The sequence below is a fragment of the Thunnus albacares genome, chromosome 6 (genome assembly GCF_914725855.1).
Source record: "Thunnus albacares chromosome 6, fThuAlb1.1, whole genome shotgun sequence".
NCBI lineage: Eukaryota > Metazoa > Chordata > Actinopteri > Scombriformes > Scombridae > Thunnus > Thunnus albacares.
The window spans coordinates 11,446,914-11,471,434 of NC_058111.1; the positions used below are offsets into that span (position 1 = coordinate 11,446,914).

At 41.2% G+C, this 24,521-nt stretch overlaps 1 protein-coding gene across 1 annotated transcript in view; it reads right to left on the minus strand.

The window, feature by feature from the left end:
- Positions 1 to 22,594, minus strand: part of nectin3a (nectin cell adhesion molecule 3a) — a 37,533-nt gene extending 14,939 nt beyond the window's left edge. Inside the window, exons 1-3 of the mRNA XM_044354130.1 lie at positions 22,432 to 22,594; positions 18,693 to 18,938; positions 817 to 1,164 (exon numbers count right to left, since the gene is read on the minus strand). Of these exons, the coding sequence (XP_044210065.1) occupies positions 817 to 1,164; positions 18,693 to 18,938; positions 22,432 to 22,495 (658 nt within the window). The 5' untranslated portion in view covers positions 22,496 to 22,594. The remainder of the gene's footprint in view (positions 1 to 816; positions 1,165 to 18,692; positions 18,939 to 22,431) is intronic.
- Between the last annotated feature and the right edge of the window lie 1,927 nt (positions 22,595 to 24,521).

The following is a 24,521-nucleotide window of genomic DNA, read 5'->3' on the forward strand; positions in this document are numbered from 1 at the left end:
AGAAAGGCAACCAAAAGCACCCCAAAGTATAGTATTTTTTTAATACACGTTTTACACTGCAGATTGCAGAGTATACCATCTGCTTGTTCATTGCTCCTCCTGAGAGCTTTACAAATGCTGATAACTTAGCCTGAGAAACACAGAGCCCAAGTTTTAGCGACAATTACTGGGGCTGAGGATGAAGAGGGCACGACCGACAACAACCTTCACTACCTAAAGGAAAATAGCTGCATATTGTACCATTAAGAATAGCGCTATATATATATATGAAACTTTTCCATGCAGCTTGGTTGAATGTAACCGAATTTCATGAGAGTTACTGTGCATCACACCCTACAATTAACTTGTTGTTGCATGCAACTTAATTGCAATACATTGGGACTGTCCGTACTTTCTGCATTCTGTTTATGTGTTTGCACAAGTACATGCTGTAGTCTGCAACTTGCATGAATATGTAATGGGGCTTACTGAGGAATGATGAAAGATTTCTAAGAAGAAATTATATTGACAAAATATATAAAAGAAGTGACAAAGCACTTTTTTTTAGGGTGAGTGACAGTGCAGTGAGTAAGATGAGTGGGACCACACCGCAGCAACGTAAACAGCTGCAGATTCCTACTGAGATTTAAATGTACATGGCATCTGTCCAGGTAGTTATTTTAAAGCTAGGTGGATTCAGGGAGTACTATTCCTGCTGGGCAAACACTTAGTGGCTCAATCACGACCAACGATGTCCTGCTTTGAAAAGTAAGATTAAAGACAGCACGAGGAAGCACTCAACACGATGAAGATGAAAGTGACACAGGTCTACTTTACCTAATACATTAACGTAGGCTGATGCTTGTGTATTTCCCAGAGGAAACGTCGCCACTTTGCAGGTGTACGACCCGACATCTGCGAAGCCGACTCCTTGAAGGATAATGGTGGCGTCTCGTATGGAGGGGGAGACGAAGGAGATGCGCTTGGAGTACTCTTGAGAGATGGAGATTCCTAATTCGGGGTTGAACACTGCCAAGGTAATGGTGCCTGAAGGGAGACGACGTTCCCAGGAACTCTGTGTGAGACTGAGGTTGGAGCCCACCTCTATTCTGCAGCCCAGTGTGATGTTCTTCCCCAGCACCGCATTCACTTTCTCAGGAACAATCACCTGGTTACTGCTCACACCTGCCGAGACAAAAGGATAGAGATTAGATTCGAATAAACAATGGGAACACACCATTGTTGCAGCTATAATTAAACTTGATTCAAAGATTACAGTTTTTGTTCTCTGGTGTCTGGCGGTGAATTAAAATCTAGATGATAGGAATAACATGTAGGTACGGGACTATTTTCTCCTGAAGTCGTATTATATGGTTTTGCAAGAAAAACATGGATTATAACGTCAATGAAAATGTGGTTTTCTACATGAGAAAATCATGAAATAGATTGCAATGTAATGATTGTGCTCTTTTTCTTCATCTTTTGAAGATCAGGACACAGAGCGGAGAACAGGGCTGTTCCTCTGCAATGACATGCTGTCAGTGATTTAAGGACCCTTGTTTCCCTGGAATGTACATACACAAGAGAACAAACATTTGTCTTTTTTGTAATACTCCTCAACAATTTGAGCCACTATGTCCTACTGCAGTAGCTCTCCTCCTCACCATGACATGTCATTTTTTTTAAATGTTAAAATTAAATTGCTGGGAATGTGTCTCATAGAGGTCTGGATACTGCTCTGTCACAATAGCTTACTCCTGTGACGGCTAAAACACCACTGAGGCAGACATGCTGACAACAGACAAGATGATGTGAGCGAGGGTGTAAAAAAAAAAAAAACAACCTGCTTCTCTGGAGTGTCATGTAGTCGAGGATAGTCATGTTGACGCTGGGATATAGGAGAGTGGTGTATCCTGATGTGATACGGTGCGTCTAACTGCACTGATGCGCATGTTACTGGGATTACATTTGTTTTATTGTTACTAGTGCCAACTCAAAGAACCATAGACCAAAAATATTAGGTTTTCCTTATTACAACCTCAAAATTTTTATATCAAAGCAGTCGTCCAACTTATATTCTTATTAAAGTCTTGATTATCTTTCTACAAGCTGCAGTCATGAATTCATTCCCCTCACTCATCGTCAATATTACTAGTCCTCCCATAGTCACACTAACATCCATTATTTATTTCAGACACGTTTATTCCTCGGGTTGAAAAAAAGACCAGACTTCATCTGTGCCACTCTGCTTTCCCTCTTAATAAGCAACACACATTCACCGCAGGACACTCAGACTGTCCCTTTTGCTAATTATCAGAGCACCTTTCAAGCAGGAAAGAAAAGAAACAACTCTGGACCGAGATGAAACAAAACGTGGAATTTGATGGTTTTATTCCTTCTTTTTATGAGGCCCTTAATTTCACTTAAGCCCACCGCAAGTTTTTCTTCTTTTTTGAGGATGATAGAGTTATTTTTAAGTAATGCAACATGTAAACTCTGTTTAGTACATTTAAGGCTCCTTTGATGGCTGTAAATTATTAATGTCCTGAAGTCTAAGACAAGATGAGCACGTGACACGAGCGAACAATCACGCTTCGACTTAAATAAAGAGAAAGATATCCACGTTAAAGATGATGTGATTTCATGTTAATAATGTGAGGACTATATGTTATAGTTGATGGCAAAAAAATTACCAGCTTTGTGGGAATGAATACAGTATCTTGGAAAACTAACCTGAAATAAATCCTAAATTACAGGTTATGGCTGCAGCTCTGAATGGAATAAAAAAATCCATCATAGGCTCAGGTTTTTTTGTGAGCACAATAACACATGAGTCATTGATAGAAACGCTTGAACACTTAAAAAAAAGAGTCTATACAAGGATTTACAACACTGGTCAAGACTGAATTGTAGAGTAAATTCACATTAAACCTTGTGAAAGTGCTTATTTTATAGGTAACGTGTAAAAAGGCTGATTTCATTCAAAATATTCAAACCATACATCTCAGCTTTCTTGACATGGTTGCAGTCAAGAGTAAGCTATATTTGGGAGCCATAAATTTCCACTTTGTACGTAGTCTCGGATGTGTATGGAGTAAAGCTTATAAAAGTGGTCCTCTGGCTGATATTTTGAGTCTTTGGCATGAATGCGAGCGGTAAGCCACAGCAATGCTATCTTGGTTTGTGAGGAATACAGCCAAGGAGGCTGAGGCTCCTTGTGCTCCATTACGTCCCCTGTAATTTCAGTGATTACACACACACACACACACACACACACACACACACACACACACACACACACACACACACACACACACACACACACACGGTTTCTCTCTTCCAAAATAAGGAATAAGTGTGTGATCTTATGTCTAAGAGTCAGGCATTTTGTTTGAATGGCTGTTGGATCCTAAATGTATGTTGCATTGTGTTGTGAAGTTTCCTGCTGTGCTATAATACTCGGGCAGGGTTTCCGCCAGAAAACTTGTTAGACCCAAGGGGCAGGACAGGGGGGCGCAGAGCACGAGTCTGGCCCGAAGTTGTCGTTAACTTCAGGGCTAACCCCCTTCACCTCAGCTGGGTGGCGAGCAAGATAGGGGAACTTGGCTAACACATTTTAGTTTTAATAAACATCTTAAAAATGCATTTTAAAAAAGAATTCTCCGATGCTTCGGCCCAGCTGGGAGTCAACTTAGGCCCAGCGGCCCACCGGGCTCGCAATACGCTGGCGGAAACCCTGCTCGGGCTTTCCTGTTTGTTTTTTCCTCTGCTGAGCCTGACCCACATTTTCAAAATATTTTCCTTGTATTTCTTGACTTACTGTTTAAACTAATCTGCACTGTATTTAGGCTTTTAACCTATTAACCTAAAGCATTTAATTCGGGCTGCCTTATATGCCATTCACTTGGAAAAGTCGCATCTCTCCACAATAATTTAGGGATCCGTTTACATCTTTTTTTCCCCCACTGTTGATTCATGAGCTGGTCTAAAAAAACCCTCACACTGCTATAATGCACTTTGCAGTGCATGTGTTGCCCAGTGTTTGCATTGCGTCTGCCAGAGTCCTCTGGGTGCACTGGTGTGGGGGAGAATCAGGGTCAGAGCTGTGTACGTTACGCATTCTCTACTTCACAGCAATCTGAGTTGACATGACAGCTGTTTGTTGTCACCTCACCAGTGCACCTTGGTTGTTCTACTTGACAAAATATAACAAAATTATACCATAGTGACAAAAGCTTGACTGTGAGGTAAATATTTACAAACAGACTGTATGTATATAATTGGTACAAGAATACAGATGCAAGAATAATATATCTGCAGTAGATGACTGATACAAATCCTCATGCAGCACCGGTTGCCTGTGTAATAAACTAACATGCTTGGCATGCATGACATTGTGTTGATGCATGCAGATTGCAGACACGTGTCTCAGACCAGGCCTCTTCCGAACATGCTCCACATACTGCAGCTACCTGACACGACACTCCAACTGCTACCGTACGTAGTTTGTCTATCTCACTGTGTCAGCTTTCAGGCCTGTCAAAGCATACGAAGAAACTGGACTCCATCCGTGCTATGTTCTGTTTGTTTTACAGTGAGCATTTGGGACTAAGTAGGAAAGCAGGGAGAGAAAGGGGGGAGTGCTTAAAGTGGGCTCCACCCTTACCGTTAGGGGAGGAGGCGAGACAGATGGCCTCTGCATGGGATACCTACAGCCAGGAGGAGAGTGGGGAAACTTGGCACCGCTAGCAGAGACCATGAAGAACACGGCCAGCGCTCGCAAACTAGAGCAGCGTGAAATATTACCTAAAATACTGCAGGCAAATGAAATGTAAACAGTGTGTTAGAAAAAGCTGTCATGCTGTTTCATCAAGGAAATAGGCATACAGCTGCAGAGCTCAAGACCGTCATTAGTTTCATTACTGGTTATCCGTCTTAACCAGCAAACCAACAATGTTCAGAATTTTAATGCGATTCACAGGAAAAACTATATTTCGGTTATGCTGCGTCACTGTTTTAATGTTCTGCAACCCATTTAGTTGACTCAAAATGTGACACCCTGCCCCAAAGAACAGGAACTGCCCTTGCCTGCAAAAGTTAACTAGACTGAAGAGGAGTAGGCTGCACTTTTGCCCCTTTTTCCTTGAGAAACCCAAGGAAAGAATGAACTCATGGGAAGGATATGCCTGCCCTTTGAAGAAATGCTTCATATTTGTTTCTCTCCCTCCTGACATCACTAATTGCGACAAGCTGCTCGAAAGACGCAATGCTAAATCAAAACCTTCCTCTTTGCCTGGCAACTAGCTTAAACACTCCACGTAGGCCGCTTGATGAGCCAAAATCTCCACCTACTCAGACCTGACCTAGCTTCAGCCCTGACCTCCCAGAGGAGGCTGTCTCCTGGCTGGAGATCCTTTCAGTGAAGCCTGCAATGCATGTCAGAACTGCGTGAGACAAGAGGGATCCGAGGCCAGAAACATTCATAAGCAGCAACAAAATAGACAATATGTCATGTTCATGTAGACAAACTCCATGCATAGATTATCATGTCAAACAGCACTCATGAGGGACTGATCTAAAGACCTCACAGGAGAAGAATGCAGACATGAGATCTGTGCAGCAGGGAGTGTGGTTTAGGACTACAGCAAGAGGAAACGCTGAATGCTCAGCATTCAGAAATGAATGAGGACACAAAGCAAGAAATAGGGCAGCTATTGAGAGGAAATTCAGGGATGAGGTGGACGGAGGAGAAACTGTGTGAACTATCATTTTTACAAATTCCTATGAGTACATGACAGGCAATGAGTCTGACAGATTGTTCTGTTTACACAGACTTGAAAGTTTCTGCTTTTTATATCTTTGGCTATCGTCTCTATTAGTTATGATAACATTGCACTTACTAAAGCAATGGTTGAGATCTGGGAACGCAGCAACAAAGCTACAACCAAGTCCAACCGGGCACAAAATATGATCAGACAGGTTGTCAACAAGCCAACAGTTTAGCAAGATTATCTAAGCCAAGTTAGCACACTCGTAATGTTGATTATTACCCCTCATTGCACAGGAAAACTGGGTGTACTATGCAGAACTACATAAGTGCAGTAGGTCAAAGTTGAACCAGGAATCGGGTCCATAAACTGGGATGGATGATTACAACAGAAGGTTTGGGTCACTATTTTACCATCCACCTTTGTTTTATCTCCCAAATAAGTTTGGTTAACCAGGTGGTTTATTTAAATCCTGAATCATCATCTGATTGTTAAAGTTTCTTGCCCCGTCGAACCACTTACTTTGGAGAATGCAATGTTATTACTGACAGAAAGGATGTCCAGACCTACAAACATGAGATCCAAGTTATACTGAACTAGAATTTTGGGGGATTAAACTTGGCATTAAACACTCTCTCCTCGTTAACATTTAACTACTGCAGCAAAACTGACTCTGCCCTGTTTAGTGACATCATACTGAAGATTTACAGGTAGTGGGCAAAAAGTTTAGGGTGGGTCTGGCTGTTTCTGTCACTCTCCAAAGTGCTAGCCTAGACTTAACACTCTTTCTCGCTTCAGTAATTTTCAAATGTGTGTAGGAGGTAGGTCCGGGCTGAAGGGCAGTGTCTCATCACTGTTTAATGAGTTCAGCAATTCACACTCCTTCCAGGCACTAAAGTCCCTTAGTTCAGTGTGGCCCAATGGCAACATTAGCTGACTATTAAACTTCCATCTGATTGTCAAGGTCACATTTCAAAACGTCCATTAACACACTTTCTGTGCTGGATAACAAACCGTTTTTATCATCTGAAAAACTCTGCCAACCTCACACAGAACAGCACCCAAACTGAATCCAATAAATGACTGATGAAGTGATTTAGTCGTAAAATAATCAATTATTCAATGGAATTTAAGAGCCCAAAACAACAACATCAACAAATCCTGACCTGGTCCAAGCTCTCCAAGAAGAAAAGCAAAAAAAATAGTTAAAGAGTAAGTAAGTTAGAGAAAAGCAATGGAGATTGACCTTCCTACTTTTTCTGAGTCATCTGTGCCTTTAAACACTGCAAACTCAATGGAGTCAATAGGCAACGTAAAGCCATTTGTTTGGTATTGTTACCACCTAGAGAGGAAAAAAAAAACAAATCACACAATGCCTATATGCGTAACACAGCCTTTGCACTATTGTGAGGCCTATAACTCTGACCCGATCAGTTAAAGACAGGATAGGCTAAGTGGTTTATGTTTTATAGCACGTCTTTATCGTAAGGAATATTTGTGCAGTGTGACAAAAACATTAGTCTCTACACCAACTCTAATCTACCCCCTTCCTTCCTAGCATTGTATCCTGTGAGGGTGTGAGGTTTTTTCAGTGGGCTAATTCATGGTGGAGACAAACACAGGCTGACAGGCCTTTAAAAAGAGGCGGGCGGGCCTCATTCACATGTCACTGTCCTCTTCAAAAACCTTTTCTCTTTCCTCCCCCATAGCGGTGGGGACTTCTGTGCCCTTCTCGTCCGAGTCACATTTGATTAAAGATCGGTGCTTAAAAGAAAAACATCAATACTGTTGACAAACAAAGCGTCAGGATAGGTTGCAACCTCTCTTCAGAGTCAACTGCAGCTACAGTTGTAGGTCTTGTGAAGGACAATGTCTGCCACTGTGTACCAAAGAAACACAAACATTCCTACAGCGTCCCGCCTTATTGTGTGGGACTTGTTATTGTTTGATGTGTGGGTTTGTGGTATTTTTAGTTATGTGCACACAATGCTATGGACTGAAAGATGGCAGTTATTTTGTTTTTCCACGCAGGTAGATTAGGCTATGTGTGAGAAAACATGCAATTATGGAATAGCAGAGACCATTTGCAAAAGGCACAGGCTGTTACAGGAGGCAAGAAAAGGCATTTTTCAATCTGCCTTGATAGTCTTTCTCAATTAGAGCTTAAGTGTATGACATCCCTGACACGTTATTGCTAATAGAGAGTGCACAACAACTGACATCACACCACAGTGTTGTTGAAAATTGCACTGCGGAAGTGCTGCAAACCACTCTTGTACTTTTTTTTAGGTGGCCGAGTGTTCTCAGAAACTCCTTTTCTTGTCTAAAAAAAGTTGACAGCCACAAATTGTTAAGACATTTCCTATATAAACCAGTTAGCCTTGTTTAATTAATTTCAGTAAATTATTCACAGCATCTCCTAAAATCTACTGTCAAGCCAAACAAAGGCAGCACTGACAGGCCATCTGGTGCTGACATGAAAGTCTAAGTCTCTACAACAGCCTCATAATAAAAGATTAACTGTTGAACATTTGCTTGACTTTGCCTCACTGCAGTTCCATCCCTCCTGAAAAGACACCACCCACCAACATGTCCTACACAACTGTGCTCCCAAACATTTTGGGAGAGAGCAGAGAAATGCAGTCTCCTTAACAATGATCAAGTGTACACCCAGAAATGTGCAATATAAACACACTTATGAACCAGATGCCATTTCAGAATGATACATTGTGCTTAAGCACAGGCTGATTCACCAAATTCAAACAACTTAGTTTGGAAAATACTGTAATTTTCTGATATAAAATCTTATAAACCTAAACATAATTTTCTTTCATTAGGACAGAAATAGATCTGGCCCATGTTGGGTGGGGGTGGGGGTGGGGGTGGGTGGGACTTTGCAGACAAGAGAGGAAGGGCTCTCTACTAATCACAGACTCCACTGCCCTTGACTGAGTCTAAATGGGCTACTGTACTTTCATTAGGCTGATCTAACATAATGGAAACATAGTTTCCCACATGCCACAGAGACCCCAGAGGGAACGAGACTGTTTTTCTTTAAAATGATTCCCATGATTGTCCAATTTTAGATTTCTTGCATGACGCCTTTATCTGCCAACAACATGTATTTTTCAAGGATTTACAGTGTGTCAGTGACTATCACATGTAGGCTACACATACTGCATATTTATTATCTGGAACTAACATAGATGTCTTTTATATTATTGGTGTAAAAGAGACGAAGCTAATGGTACTCATGGGTGGTGAACAACAAAATTTTATATAACCACACCATTATATCCAGCAGGACAAGTATGACAGACTACGAGTGAACAATCGTCAGTTAAAAAAAACTCTATTTGAACGTATTTATCGCCCTTTTTATTGATACAAGAAAAAAGCAACTCTATTTGCTATGTCTAGTCAATGTTTTCTCTTTCGCTTTCTCTTGGTTGACTGCTTTGGGGCAGCAGTGTTGAGAAGCGGGGGGAGGGTGGGGGGGGGGCAAAACTCTGGAGAGACTCAGCAGTTCAGCACTTCTCTGTTTAGGAGTGGCTGAGATTGACACTAAAATGAGAATAGCTGGTCCACCTTAAAGGTCAGTCACCGTAAGTGAGCCTGGTCAGTTTAGGCTAACCCCCTTCAGTCTTCCAGCAGTTGGGGAAACAACAGATGTGACTTTTCTTCATTTTGAGGACCTGTAGCATTTATTAACTGATACACTGTAGCCTGTACTGTACATTTAGTGCCAGACTGGCAACTTACTATTAACCTTTTCCTCTGATCTGCTCGTATTCACCGTCACTTTTCTGCCGCACGCTGTCTCCACTCGCTCAACCACACACACAATACGCACTCATTATGCACTGCCCTATTCCTTAAAGTCTATGTAAAGCAATAATAAATGTGTTCTGAGTTTTTCACACCACAGAAAAATGTCTTATTAACCACCCAGCCAAATTTGATTGATTAAAAAAGATTGCAGAATATAAAATAAGTTTCAAAATCGTGGAAAAACAAGCAGTATTCTGAACAGCCTGAGCCTCTGACAAATGCTCATGCCGAACTCCCTTAAAAAATATAAAATTTAAAATAGGCCTTGTTTGTTGTGTAAGACAAGCAACATGGATGATATTTCAAAAATAAAGTAATGCTAGTAAAGTAATGTTTAATTCAGCACATATTTTGTAGGTAAATGTGGACTTACTTCAGTAAAAATGTAACTTATATGAGTAGTTAACATGCGATCCATCATTATTATGTTAAATTGTCGTTTTTTTCAATGAAGTTCAATAACAACATTACTTCTTCACTGAGAAGCGCTGGCGAGGGGCTGAATGTAGCAGCCACAGGAGTACCAAAAGCACCGGAGTAGCGTCTGCAACGCAGACGCAGAGGCAGCGAAGGTGACACTGAACAGAGTGGCAGCCACATAAGCGTGGCTCCTGCAGCAGTGCTGCACCAGCAGCAGGCATGGATATATCCTCTGGGTGAACTGGAGCTTTAATACTGACTCTGCTTGTCAACAGATGCTTCAGCTGGGTTTGAAATGACACCTTGAGCACTATCATTGACCGAAAATGGCCCCATTCACCACTAACAGCTACTACCATGACACTGGCGGCTATCAACCCGGCTACGCCGGCCAGGACAGAGTGTAAACAAACGGAGCAAGAGAGGAGTGCTAAGGGCTATGAAAAGACTAACTCCTCATCGGCTATCCCTACCCAGCATTTCCCTCGCCAATGTATGGTCTCCGGTGAACAACATGCATGAACTGCCAATGCAGATCACCCCTCATAAAAGGATTATGGACTGCATCGTCATGATTTTTACGGAAACATGCTACATCCTCAGGGCAGATATAACAGTTAATGACCCTGGTAAGACCAGAGGGATGTGGGGGACTGTGCATTTATGTCAACAACGCTCGATGCACAGACAATGCAATTATCAAGAGGCACTGCTCTGCTAAACTAGAATATCTCACAGTTAACTGTAGACCTTTCTATCTGCGCAGAGAGTTTACATCTACTGTTTCGACTGCAGCATACATCCCCCCGGATGCTAATGCTAAGCCTGCAATGAAAGAATTGCATGCTGCCATTAGCAAACAACAGACTCCACACCCAGCTGATGCTAAGGTGCTCTAGTTATTATATAGTGTTAGGGGAGGGGTAGGGCTAGTTACCCCTCTATGTCATGGATCCACCATTTCAGGCCCGTCCAAAAAATCCTGTACACAGAAATGGTGACAAGCAGTTTAATGGTCTAACTCCACAATTCAGAAGTACATAGTTCACAGTCTTTTCACAGCTCATTGATATTAATGATCGTTTGAAATTTTAGCAGCAGTGCTCATAATTCTGCAGCGGCACACAAATATAGGGGAAACTGCTGCTAGTGCTTTGAAATTTGTCAGCACATAGGTTGAATAGTGACAGAAGGGAGTAGGTGCAATGCAGGTTTAAGTGACATTATTTGTGCAAATTCAAATTCACTTGCTTGTGTTTATTTAATACTATATATTGTTAAAATAACTAATATACATGGATTTGGGGAATAAAGGCCACATAACCTGTAAAAAACACAAGCAGCAATATAGAGTTAGAATAGGGAGTTATATGTTTTGATATAGGTTATAGATACTATTTGAATTAATCTTAGTTAGGCTTTGCTGTTTTACTGATATTTTTGTTTTTGGATTTGCCAAACCGTTTCGAGGTTCGAAGCAGCTCCTTCCATAGAATATGGATGCGATATTGATTGAGTAATGTGCTTTGGGCTTTCTCAAGCAATCAACACCACTGCACATGTCAGCAATCACCACTTCACGACAGGGGAGGAAGTAAAGCAGCCCAACAAAAACCTCTGTGCTGTGTGTATCCAGTGGTCAATAAAAACAGTAGTTTGGTTAGTGTGGCATTCCACCAGCATTATCCTGGTCAGAGGGAAGTTCATTTTCCTGGCACACCCACTTTTCCCGGCACCAACTCTCACCCTGTTTCTGCAACAGATTAAAGTGGCACTCTTGATTTACACTTACCACCCACTCTGAACAGTGGGAGCAAAGAGATTTGGTGCACAGGTCACTTGGGACACATAGTTTAAATAAAAATATCACAGCTGACATCTATAGTGACCTCAAAGAAAGCCACAGGTACATATATTTGACAACATACCAGGCGAAACCTTTAGCCCACTCCTCTATGATGACATTTTACGCCCTACATCCTGTGCAACTACTGTATCTCTCAACTTTATTCAAAGGAAGAACATTGACAAAATGTCAAAAGGAAGTCAGGTCTGTCTTAGTGATATATACTGGCCAGAAATGAGAGAAGTCCATCCCTTTCTAAATCTACAATGTCCACAGAGATTCAATTTGCTAAAAGACTAAAAAAGCCAGCAAAAAAAACATCCAAGTGTATTTTTCTGAGACTTAGGTTACATGTCTGATTTGACATGGTGTTCCCATAATATGAAGCTCACTTGGATTTAAAAGACCAATATTCTGAGAACATAAAAGGCAGTTGTACCCCATTTATTGTTGGTCTAACAGCTCTGGGCTATAAGATGCAATGCAATCCATGCAATATCTGATATTCCAACATTGTTTTTCCACCCTAAATAGAACTGGCCACTTGTTTTGTTATGATCCTTTTCACAATCCAAGTAGAGGCAAAAATAGCAACCACATTGAACTATCATGTTTGTCAGCAGTGAGCAGTAATCTATGACTCCAAAGTGTGACAGAGCAGCTAAGCTGTTAAAAAAGATAGCAGACTGTATGTTTTATCTTCTTTCATCAATACTAAACTGTAACTAATAACTAATCAAAAATGGGTAGTGTATTCAGCTTTACAGTCTATTTGAAAATAAAGAGAGCATCAGCAACTAAAACAGAAGCATGGAAACTTAAGTATGGGTGGGGGTAATGTGGACATGTGAGGTGTAGCAAGGATGGAAGGGCAATATAGGATAATTTGGCTGAATACATGCAGGGATATAGTTGTACAAAGTCCTATTCAAGACATTACTGCAATATATTTGCATCAAGGACCAGAGCTGCCTAACAAGCTAAATCAGGGAACTCCAAGTTAGGGGACAAGCCTTTTTTCCAGGGTACAAATTGCATGAAGGACCACTCCTTAAATCCTAATACAGCTTTGTCACAGACAAACAGTCTGCATATAGTGATGTAAGTGTTCCTGACTGAAATACAGGAATGAACTGCACCCTCACTAACAAGAGATTGGCTGGCTGATTCGACTGCTTTGGACTGTCACTCATGAGCAAGTCCATTATAGTAAATAATGCATGCAGTGAACATTTCCTGCTCAGTTATGGTTTTGGACCTGTTATCTCGGGATAATAAATGCTATGCTTTCTGTGTTTCCACTGCTTCATTCAGTTGCGTGTACAAATGGTTATTTGTTGATAAGCCTTAACAGAAGCTTCCCCTCAAATAGCGAAGACTAGATCAACTTTGCAGGAAGAGATTAAAACTGTTATTAACAAAAGCCATGACTGTGGTTGACTGACTTTGCTGAAATTGCCCAAATATCTTGAGCCAAAAGTCTCTTTTTGTTCTAAACACATATCACAGATTTGGAGACTAAATAAACACAGTGCTTAGAACTAGGATGTGGGTTTGTGTAATACTGACAGCACACTACCAAATTCAGATGGCTTCACATCCAGGCTGGACACAGAGGGCAGATGAAGTATCCAAGTTGCAGGTGTGACAAAAGCAATGAGAGATTTGTTCCATCAGTGACAGCATACTGCATGTCATTGGTAAATGAGACAACACCACTGATACCCCACAGACTACAGTCAGCATGGCCCAGTATTTGACTGGTGGGTGTAAATAATCTCCCACTTGGGTGGTAGGGGTGTGTCAATGTATACAACTGACTGTGTGCTCATCTCAAACATTATAACCACCTGACAGCTGAATGAGTGAAACAAATAAGGCTCGGAGGGTGAAAAGCAGCCACACCTGTTTCCCATAACCCCGGTGCACTTCTCCTGGGGTATTCAACTGCTGACTGTGCACATCCTGCATGTATACCTCTTTAATATAGACTGTGAAGCCACAGTGTATCCAAGTGACCCTAACCTCGGGCACATACTGTGATCTGCTCTTTCAGGGGAAAACCTTGACTGCTGAAAACAGCAGGCAAAAAAGGGTTTTAAAGGTTTCTCTCTGTTCATTCACAGTAGGTAATTAACCATGGAAATATCTGGAAGCCATTTATACAGCGCAGTTTCCTATGACTCAGTGATTGAAACAGTCAGTTCCTGTCTATGCTAGATTTACTCAGTAAAGACATACAAGCTAAGGCACATTGAAAAAATAGCTAATATTAGCATTCTCTATGTATTTTTCTGCCTTTTCCTCCCAATTTTGAATGGTTAATTACCCATGCACTGTGGTCCTAATGACTGCCAACTCTCAATGTTGGCCTAGGGAGGAAGTAGACACAAAATAATTGATACTACCAGAAGCACTGTGAATGGGTTGGGTTAAAGGCAAAGGCTAGCGTGATTCTATATTTGTGTCATTGTCATTAAATCCCATGCAAAGACCAAAATCAACATACATTAGTCTGTCTCTCAATACTTTCCAATTTCCCAACCCTGTATGTGGCCCTCAGCATCACAAATATAAAGGGTTTTTTTGTTTTTTAAAAAAAGCCAAGTTATTTCCTAAAACAGTGGGCTACAATACAACAGTGTGGCTCACTGATGTGTTTTTAATAGTTTCTAGACAACTATGGAGGTCTGTGGCACCTAGGAATAAACTCTATCAGGCTTTGGCTACGCAGACAATTCTCCTTAATAAAACCAACAATACATTGTTGGTTTTAGTCTTGTCATGAGATTTCTTGACAATAAGAACCAGTCTCAGATACAGTTAAGGCCTTGAGATGTTAAGGTTTAAAATTGGAAATGACTCTATTAGAGTTTAGAGAAGGGCTGTGACTAACGCCTACTTTGATTATTGATCAATCTGCCGAATAATCAAATCCTCACATTTAAGAGGCTGCAACCAGCAAATACTTGGCAGTTATGCAAATCTAGTTAAGATTACGGCTGACTGGGGTTAGATTAGGTGAAGGTTTATGTTTATGGTAAGAATACAGATGAAAGTTCAGTCTCTGCCCATTACTGCAGTGGGACTCATAAGAATGCAATTTAGACGGCCACATGTTTTCTACAATCCACATGGAGTCACCAAGCACTTTTTTTCTTTTAAGACAGGAGCTGCACTGAGAGGGCATATCTCCCATAGTTCACTCTACCGCACTGTTTCATTATAATGATCTGAGGCACAGCTTGAAGCTCAATTTGACCACTCACATAAGAACCCCCAGTTACAAAGTATTACGCATTTTCACTTCCTAATTTAATAGATTTTATCTGTCACATTTTATGAACAGCAATAAACACATTCAGAAATCTCTGTTTATTAGCCTGAATGCAACTAGACAAGTGAGTTAAATTATGAAACTGGTTACTGGAGACGGTCCTAAATGGACCAGTCATTGATGCTCATTCCTATTGAAAGCAGTGAACTGAAAGTGATCTACAACTGACTGCGGTGTCACAGACATTATTGTCCTCTTATTTATTGCAGTTACAGCCACGTCCAGAGATAAGCCAAAACTGGAAGTTACAGCTCTGAATTCACTAATGGACCACCGGGGAACAGCTCGCCCTACAGAGCCTCTGACAGTCACATCTGTCGGGGGAAGAGGAAGCAAAGAGTGGAGTCAACAGAAGCTGGTGACCACAGCCTGCTCCCTGAACCCCACACACTGCCACCATGTCCCACAATAAAGCAGCCCACTCATCTGCTGATGGCTTTCCTTCAAAAGGAAAACACAGCATGCATTTAATGTGGAGGGGTTTTCAGTCTGCTGCCTCACAACTGAGATTTGAGATCAAATAAGAGGATCGGATGAATGTAACAGCTGCGACCCACAGATGTGCATCCAAATGCTAAAAACTTACATTTAAGTCAATTCTTGCGTAAAATTCCAACAGCAAATAACCAGTGGGGATAATAAACCCCAGCCCTCACCCAAAGTTTGCCATATGGTGATGTATTTTGTCACTGGATTACAAGTCAGTATACTTTTCTAAGTTATGTTTAACAATATCCAATCATCATTTGGAAAAAAACATGGTAAAATATCAAGTGAGTCAAGTAAAATTCATTATCACAGCAAGTTTATGTCTCTACATACATGTATATAACACAAATGTTGTGTTCAAATTGACAATAACATTAAATGATCGCCTCCTCCAAACAAAAGGTCACAAAGAGTAGCCTGACCTGATCTGCCCTTCCTCATACAGTGACAAATCTGTAACTGTTTGGATTTTCAACGACGAACGTACTTTTTCTTAAACTACATCTTGTTGCTAATTAATAACCACTGAAGCACATTAACCTCTATATGGACCAAATTTTGCTCCGTCAGTGCACTGCTTTTTCAAATCTATTTCTGTTTTGAGTCTGTAATTTCGGTGGCTCCATTACTACATTATTTATTTAGATTGTGAATCATGCAACCCCAAGAGAAGAAACCACAAAACTATGGTCTTCAATTACAGACCTCACAGCCCATAGCCACGCCTTAAATGAATCCCCTCCTCACAACCCCTGTCTACACTACAGGGCATCAGAAAATGACACAGTCAAGAAAACTGACATCAAAACTGTTTGTGTCACTATGTCCTAAGTCACTAAAAACATCTGTGTTACGCTAAACACACAACAGAACGCCCAGGCCGCATGGGCTCCAACCATATGCTACTGACGGATAAAAAAAAAACTGCACAGATTTTTGTTCCAAACACAACACCTGGCGATTCTGCTGGTTAGTTTGTCCTCTGTATTAATAATCTGTGAATTTGGTTGTTGAGGTAATTGGTCTGAATGTGAACCTGCATACACATGGCACCGAACAGCACATGTTTGGAAGCTAATCAGCTTAGTTTACAAGAGTGCATTGTTTATCAGTTCTCTGTGTTGATTTATGAACCAGTGTTTTGTGGTTACAGACTGAAAAGTATGATGTGAAGACAGCTGTGCAAAAGTATGCAAGTGCGTGTGTGTGTGTGTGAGTGTGTGTGTGTGTGTGTGTGTGTGTGTGTGTGTGTGTGTGTGTGTGTGTGTGTGTGTGTGTTAAGCAATACAGAGATGACACCAGCGGCAGCAGTAGAGATACGACAGACTAAAGCCAGCTCCAGAAATTAACGTGGCCAATATATCACAGATGTTATGGACATATACTGCATGTTGACTGATAAATTTCAGGAAATAGCAGCGCAAGATGTGTCTGATAATAAATATCTTGGTTACAATTCTGTAGAAAAAAAAAATGTTTGATTGTGTTTATATGAAAAATATGGAGATCAGAAGATATATCGTCACTGGACTGTCAAATGTTGATATTGGCCACAAAAATCCAGTATAGACTGTGCTACACAAGCTCCACTACACTTTCAGCACTACTTTAGTAATCAGGAATCTGATCAACAGAAAATCTGTGGTCCTTTTTTTGTGTTAAAATGTAAAAAAATCACATAGTTCTTGTTCTCAAATGTGAATGTTTACTAGTTACCTTAGTTCTTCTTTGATTATAAAGTGAATATCTTTGGGTTTTGGACTGTAGATCAGACAAAATAAGGCATTTGAAGGCATCACCTCGGCCTCTGAGGAAACATCGTTTTCTGATGTTTTATAGACCACGCAATTAATCGATTAATCAAGTAAATAATCAGAAGATTATACAATTAACTATTAATTGCAGCCCTATTAGTATAGGCTTTCTGTATTTGTTATATGGAAAATGTTTATGCTCCTTTTTTTTTTAGAAACTGCTACTGCAAATCTGAAAAGTTTTTAATTGACCTTCAGGTAAAAAAAAAGGTGCATTCCTAGGCAGTATTTACTTTTCTATCCATCTGTCTCTTCTTTTGTCTTTGCAGGCCTGTCATCTATTGTAATCCCAGCTCAGTATAGGGATACAGCAAAGCTCTCCAGCTGCACCACTCGGGTCGGTGTGAAGACTGCAAGGGGCTCCGGCTGGCATGCAGCCCAACTGCAGGTCAATACTTCCAGAGACTCTGCGACTGCAGTGCCTCCCTCGAAATATGTCTTCATTTCCCCTGCCACCCCTCACGCCCAAAGCGCAGGAGCCTGCTCAGCCTCCCTTCTCCTGTATCACATAACGTTTATCCCCCCCCCCATCTGTAACCAACCACTTGGCAAACTTTTCACAAAAGAACCATAAGACACCCAGAATGCCCTTTCTCGTTTCTATTTTGGTACACCACGAATCACTGGTGCCTCTCAATGAGTCGCTGGCCATATGAGTGGGAGAAACCAGACGGTATTTCCCCTTCACTCTCTGAGTAATGTTAGCTATGATGTGACACACTGGAAGTAATGTTAGCTAGAAAATGTGCGCATAATTACCAACTAATCAGTGCCGCGCTTAAAGTTATCTCCTGTCCCGTGTAGTCATTTGGGCTGAACATTTCATTGAGTTAGCTTGTGTGTAATAAGCAGTTTCTCTCTGTTGTAGAGACATTAACATTAACTATTGTTGGTGACGTTAAAGGAGTTGAAGTCAAATGGGAAAGGCGAGCGAGGTTTAGCTAACGGTGAACCGACGCCAGCAGCTACTTTCCTAACGACGTAATGTTAGGATAACTGTCCAAAGGCAAGAACCGTTAGCTTAAACAAAGCTAGCCGGCTTTCATCGGAACATATCCCACTTCAATAAAGCAAGGACTAGCCGGTTTTGGCCGTATTGTATCGGTGACTAACGGTGGACAGCACTGCGAGCAGCTCCGCCGCAACTTCTTTGAATGGCCTCAAAAAAAAGAAGTGTGTGCGAAATGACAAAGAAACCCATAACTCACAGGTAAGTCCGTATAAGGTGAGAAGTGATGTTAAAAGTCGCAGTCCGTTTGATGGCAAAGTCCTCCTGAGCGGTGATCTTTTCTCCATGATTCCTTTCTGTCTGTGTGCGCTTTGGCACTGTCGGATCCGTCCCTGCTCTCTCTGCTGGCTGCTGGCTCGTGCTTCTGGTGGAGCTGCTCTCCATAGCGACCGATCCGCGTGGGCTGTACCACTCCTGCAAGACAACAAACAGACACACACGCAGCCTACGCACGCACGCACGCACGCACACGTCCCAATCATTCCCAATTCTCACTTTGCTAATGTACAATTTTGGGGTACTTGTACTTTATTTGAGTATTTCCTTTTGATGCTACTTTATACTTCCACTCCACTACATTTCAGAGGGAAATATTGTACTTTCTACTCCACTACATTTATTTGACAGCTTTAAGTTCCCTTTCAGATGGAGATTTGACACAATGAATAATATAACAAGCTTTTAAAATACAACACATTGTTAAAGATTAAACCAGTGGTTTCCAGCCTTTTTGGCTCTTAATATCTTACAAAAAGCAGTGTGTAGTCGAGGTCACATTTCAGATGTCTGTGACAGCTCCACCAAATAGTGATTTTTCCCTCTGAACTTCTCACATGATTTCATTTCAATAAATGTTCCAATGATCCCATATTTCACCAAAACTCAAAGATCAGAGAAAAATTCCAAAACCTGAAAACAGATTTGTGTATCAGAACTTTGTTTTTTCTTCTTTCCTCTCCCATTAATCATCTCACGACCCCTCATCTATATCCGGTGACCCTTTGGAGGGGCCTAGCCCCTAGGTTGGAAACCACTTGACTGAATTAGCCAACTGTATAAGTAGTTCAAACTAGCTCCACCTCCAGCAGCTACAACAGTAACATGCTGCTTACACACTGATGCTTTAGTGTTAGTTATCTAATGATGTCATATATAATAATACAAAGGAGTACTTTTATTTTAATACTTTAAGTACACTTTGCTGCTAATACTTATGTACTTTTACTTAAGTAGGGTTTTTCATGCAGGACTTTTACTTGTAATGGAGTATTTTTACAGTGCTGTATTGGTACTTTGACTTAAGTAAAGCATCTGAATACTTCTTCCACCAGTGATGGTAACTTAGCGGTACATCTGTTGAAGTAGTAACAGTAGTGATGCTACATAAAGTGGAAGAAGTAGGGCAGTAAAAAAGAGGAAGTTGAAGAAATAGAGATTGCTTAAATAGATTCACATACTGGATCCTCATGCATATTGCTTCCTGAAAATATTTGAGAGGACTTTTGCTGTTAAGTAGGACCAAGGCTGGATTATCATTAACCACTGACAGGTGAAGTGAATAACATTGATTATCTCATTATGATGGCACCTGTCAAGGAGTGGGATATATTAGGCAGCAAGTGAACTGTCAATTCTTGAAGTTGATGTGTTGGAAACAGGAAAAATGGGAAAGTGTAAGGATCTGAGTGACTTTGACATGGCCTGAATTGTGATGGCTAGACGACTGGATCAGAGCATCTCCAAAACTGCAGGTCTTGTGGGGTGTTCCTGGAATGCGGTGGTTTGTACCTATCAAAACTGGTCCAAGGAAGGACAACCAGTGAACTGGCAACAGGGTCATGGGTGCCCAAGGCTCATTGATGCGCATGGGGAACAAAGGCTAGCCTCTCTGGTCTGATCACACAGAAGAGGTACTGTAGCACAATTTGCTGAAGTGCCCATGCTGACCCCTGTCCACTGCTGAAATTGCCCACAATGGGCATGTGAGCATCAGAACTGGACCATGGCAAAATGGAGGAAGATCGCCTGGTCTGATGAATCAAAGTTTCTTTTACATCATGTGGACAGCCGGGTGCCTGAGTGTTGTTTACCCGGGGAAGAGATGGCACCAGGATACACTCTGGGAAGAAGGAAAGCCAGCGGAGGCAGTGTGATGCTCTGGGCAATGTTCTGCGGGGAAACCTTGGGTCCTGGCATTCATGTGGATGTTACTTTGACACGTACCACCTACCTAAACAGTGTTGCAGACCAAGTACACCTCTTCATGGCAAAGGTATTCCCTGATGGCAGTGGACTCTTTCAACAGGATAATGCACCCTGCCACACTGCAAAAATTGATCAGGAATGGTTTGAGGAACATGACAAAGAGTTGAAAGTGTTGCCTTGGCCTCCAAATTCCCCAGATCTCAATCCAATCAAGCATCTGTGGGATGTGCTGGAAAAACAAGTCCAATCCATGGAGGCCCCACCTCACAACTTACAGGACCTAAAGGACCTGCTGCTAACATCTTGGTGCCAGATACCAGAGGACACCTTCAGAGGTCTTGTGGAGTCCATGCCTCGACGGGTCAGAGCTGTTTTGGTGGCACAAGGGGTACCTACACAATATTAGGCATGTGGCACGAGGTGTACCTTCACAATATTAGGCATGTGGTTTTAATGTTCAGATCAGTGTATACTTTTATTATTTCAGTTTATATTGCACTTACAATACATTATGCATATCCTTAAATAAAATTGTGCTTAATCAGATTCCTGCAAATTAATTACTAGTTACTTATACAGACACAATATGCAGAAAGTGAGAGAAATAAGGGGGTCAGTAGGAGCCCACGGCTCATTTTTGCCCCAGGCCCTTACAGGGTTAATCTGACCCTTGAGAGGACTGAGTACATAAGTGGATAGCTGTTAATTATTTACATGGGGATTATAGAAAAGTCTAACATTGTGTGGATAAGTAGAGGATCCTTTTATTCCCAAGAAACACTTTTAAGATCCAGCATACTAAACTGAAACCATTAACTGTACAAATAAATGTTTTAATCATGATTATCTTCTTCATGGCAGTGACTGAACAGATGAAGTCTCCTTGAGTGAGACACTGAACCTTTATCTGTTTTCGGCAGGCCTCTTGGGTTTTTGTGAGGAGACTTGCAACTGTCACACTGTGGTTACACTGTCATCTCTCAAACCACTTAACCCACCCTACTTTATATTGTTTCATGTGCAGTTTTCTAATTGTTTGCTGATATAACTGTTGTTTTTCAGTCTACACATTTGGAAGAGCTTGCAGACTCCCATAGCAGGTTCAATCGATTAGAATGCGGCTACCATTTAAAGCCACAGCTATTATCACGTCATGCTAAGTAGAGTAAAAATATAGAATTATACACGTTTTTTGAGCCTATTAAGACATAATAGGCATATTTATCGTCAATTGGAAGAAACCACTAAACAGACCTAAGTCTACCTAAATGAGCAGACAACTAACATGATGATGACAGTCTGTGATGATGGTAACCAGTGTTATAAAAGTGTGGTGAAAACAAGGAAGTGAATGTGAAAGTTAATATAAACTCCAGGAAAACAGCTGCTGAAGGACAAAGAAGTCACATGCAACCAAAGCATCATTGATTTCCGTGTTTGAAAATGTGTTTTCTCACCAGCTTCAGAACAGGAACACTGTGACTATACTGTCCTAAAACAATGTGGTAATGAAACTCTTTCTTGCATTGTTCATCTTCTTTGAGATAATTACAGCTTTTAGACTGACACATTCAGGAATCCAGCGTTGTGTGCAGCACAGTGTTATTATCATGCACTGTACTGTACCTTGAACAGACAAACTTGCTCCCTCAGCAGTTTTAGACATCATATTTATTCACTGAAGATAAGCAAAAAAATGCTTGTTTCAATATGGTACGCTCATGCTGAGATACCTATTTCATTCTTCTGTGACGTCTTCATAGCCTGTATTAGCTCTGAGTCCTCATCAGGGGACATGAACTCTGCAGGGCTCTTCCATCTCCTTCAAAATTGAACCTGCTCCCTCTCCAGCGCTACAGCTCAGCTTCACTGTGATTAAAGCATGACCCATGATGTGTCACCACACTATACCCCCTGCCTTTATACCCTCTGGTGGTTTATTTATATCCTCAAAGAGCTATAAATCCCCAGGTGAAAGTGCTGCCCTTTTCACCAATCAATCTCCCCTCCTGGGCACTTTGCATCGCAACAGAAAAGTCAGTGCAACGAGGAGGCTCATGTATTTATGACATGATAAATCACATCTTATTTTCTTCCACAAAACATTTAATGTGTTGATAATGCCACCAATTTGGGTGAAGCAGCTTCAGTTCAACTTTTTCACACCATTGGCATAGATAGTTGAGCTGCATAAATGCTGCATAAATACTCAAACCCCCTCAGTAGCACTAAATAGTTTATGAGCATTTATGGCCCATGACCTTTGTAATTGTGGTTACCTCATTGAGGGTTTATGCTGCAAAAATACTTCCCTGTAAGCATTATTACGTTTTCTTCCAGGCAGGCAATGCTGCACTGGCACCACCTCCCCTGTGACCAGTGGGTGCACATCCACACAGACTGTCTGGGACATTTGGTTTTACAGTCTGTGAAAACAGCCTTTGTTAAACACAACATTCCTCTCTAGTCACACTGATGAGCCAGTCCTTGCACACCTCAAACCTCCCTCCCTCCCCCCTCCCATCGCCACACTCATGGTCTCATCTCCTGCCAAGGCTTGACCATCTAGAGCAAGGAGAGGTCACCTTGCTGCTGACACTACACTATTGTGTTTGCAGCTCCACATAGGTCTTCCCCATAATGAGCTCTGTCTGAAATGACCCTCTGCAGTGCACAGTGACCTTTGGAAGGCATACGTGAAGACAATTAAAGCAGCTTACCTGTCACCTCGCATATTTACACTACTAAAGGATACGATTCTACACTGTGTAGATTTGGAATAGACTTGTAGGTTAGGTGTGCATGTTCAACTTTCTCAAATACTTTATCAGTGTACAATTTACTGTGAAGGAAAGCACATAGGTGAGAGCAAACTGGCATAAATGGACTACATGTTAATGTAAGTTTACAATATAGTCTCATTAAGAGATCTCCAACAATGTAGGGTTTCAATTTAATCACAATCGCCAAACAAAATAGTATGGATCAGATCTGTTGGAATAAAAAAAAGAGATGGACAGTTTAGATATGAAAGTGCAAATGCAAGGAATCCAACTGAAGTGATACAAATTAAAAATGTGTTGCAATGTATTTATATCGCCATCTGCTGGAATAAAGCAAACAAAACCAGGCAAGTTATAACAGAATAACTAAGTGATTTCCTGTCTGTGTGAAGTCCTTTAAATAGAAAACTATCCAAATTTATAAAATATATTCTTGTTTTCCTCATATTTGTCTCATAAAAACATCATGATCCAACCAGTTTTCTTTTTAAACAAACAGCAGACAGCTTTGTTTTCTCTTCTGTCATAGTGTGGAAAGAGGTGACGCTGTAGATGATGTGATGACAGGGGGAGTGAGAAACAGTCTAAAAGCTCTACAGAAGGCAGTCAGGGTACGGGTAATTTGCAGTGAAGGTAGAGTTGTTGAGTGAAAAAGAGAGATACAAACAACAAGTAAAACAACACCACCTGCAAAGATATGCTCAGAAGATGTGAGTGGGAATCATTGGGGAATTCGTTCAATAACACTAACAGTAACATGCAAAAATGAATGTGGTACCTCCAACTGAATGATCGAATTTCACAATTACAGAGTTATTTAGCCAACTGTGTGGTGTCTCCGGGTTTTACGCTATTTACGAAGCAGATTCTGGTCACTTCAGCAAACAGAGCGTTTTCCAAGATGACCACAGAGGACGTTCTGTTCACATAGTTGGCACAAACACCTCTCATGTACGATATCCGATCACACCAACAATTAAATCCAAACAAATCTGAGATATGCTGTTTTCAAACTCATCCTTTGGCAACCTTATGAAATG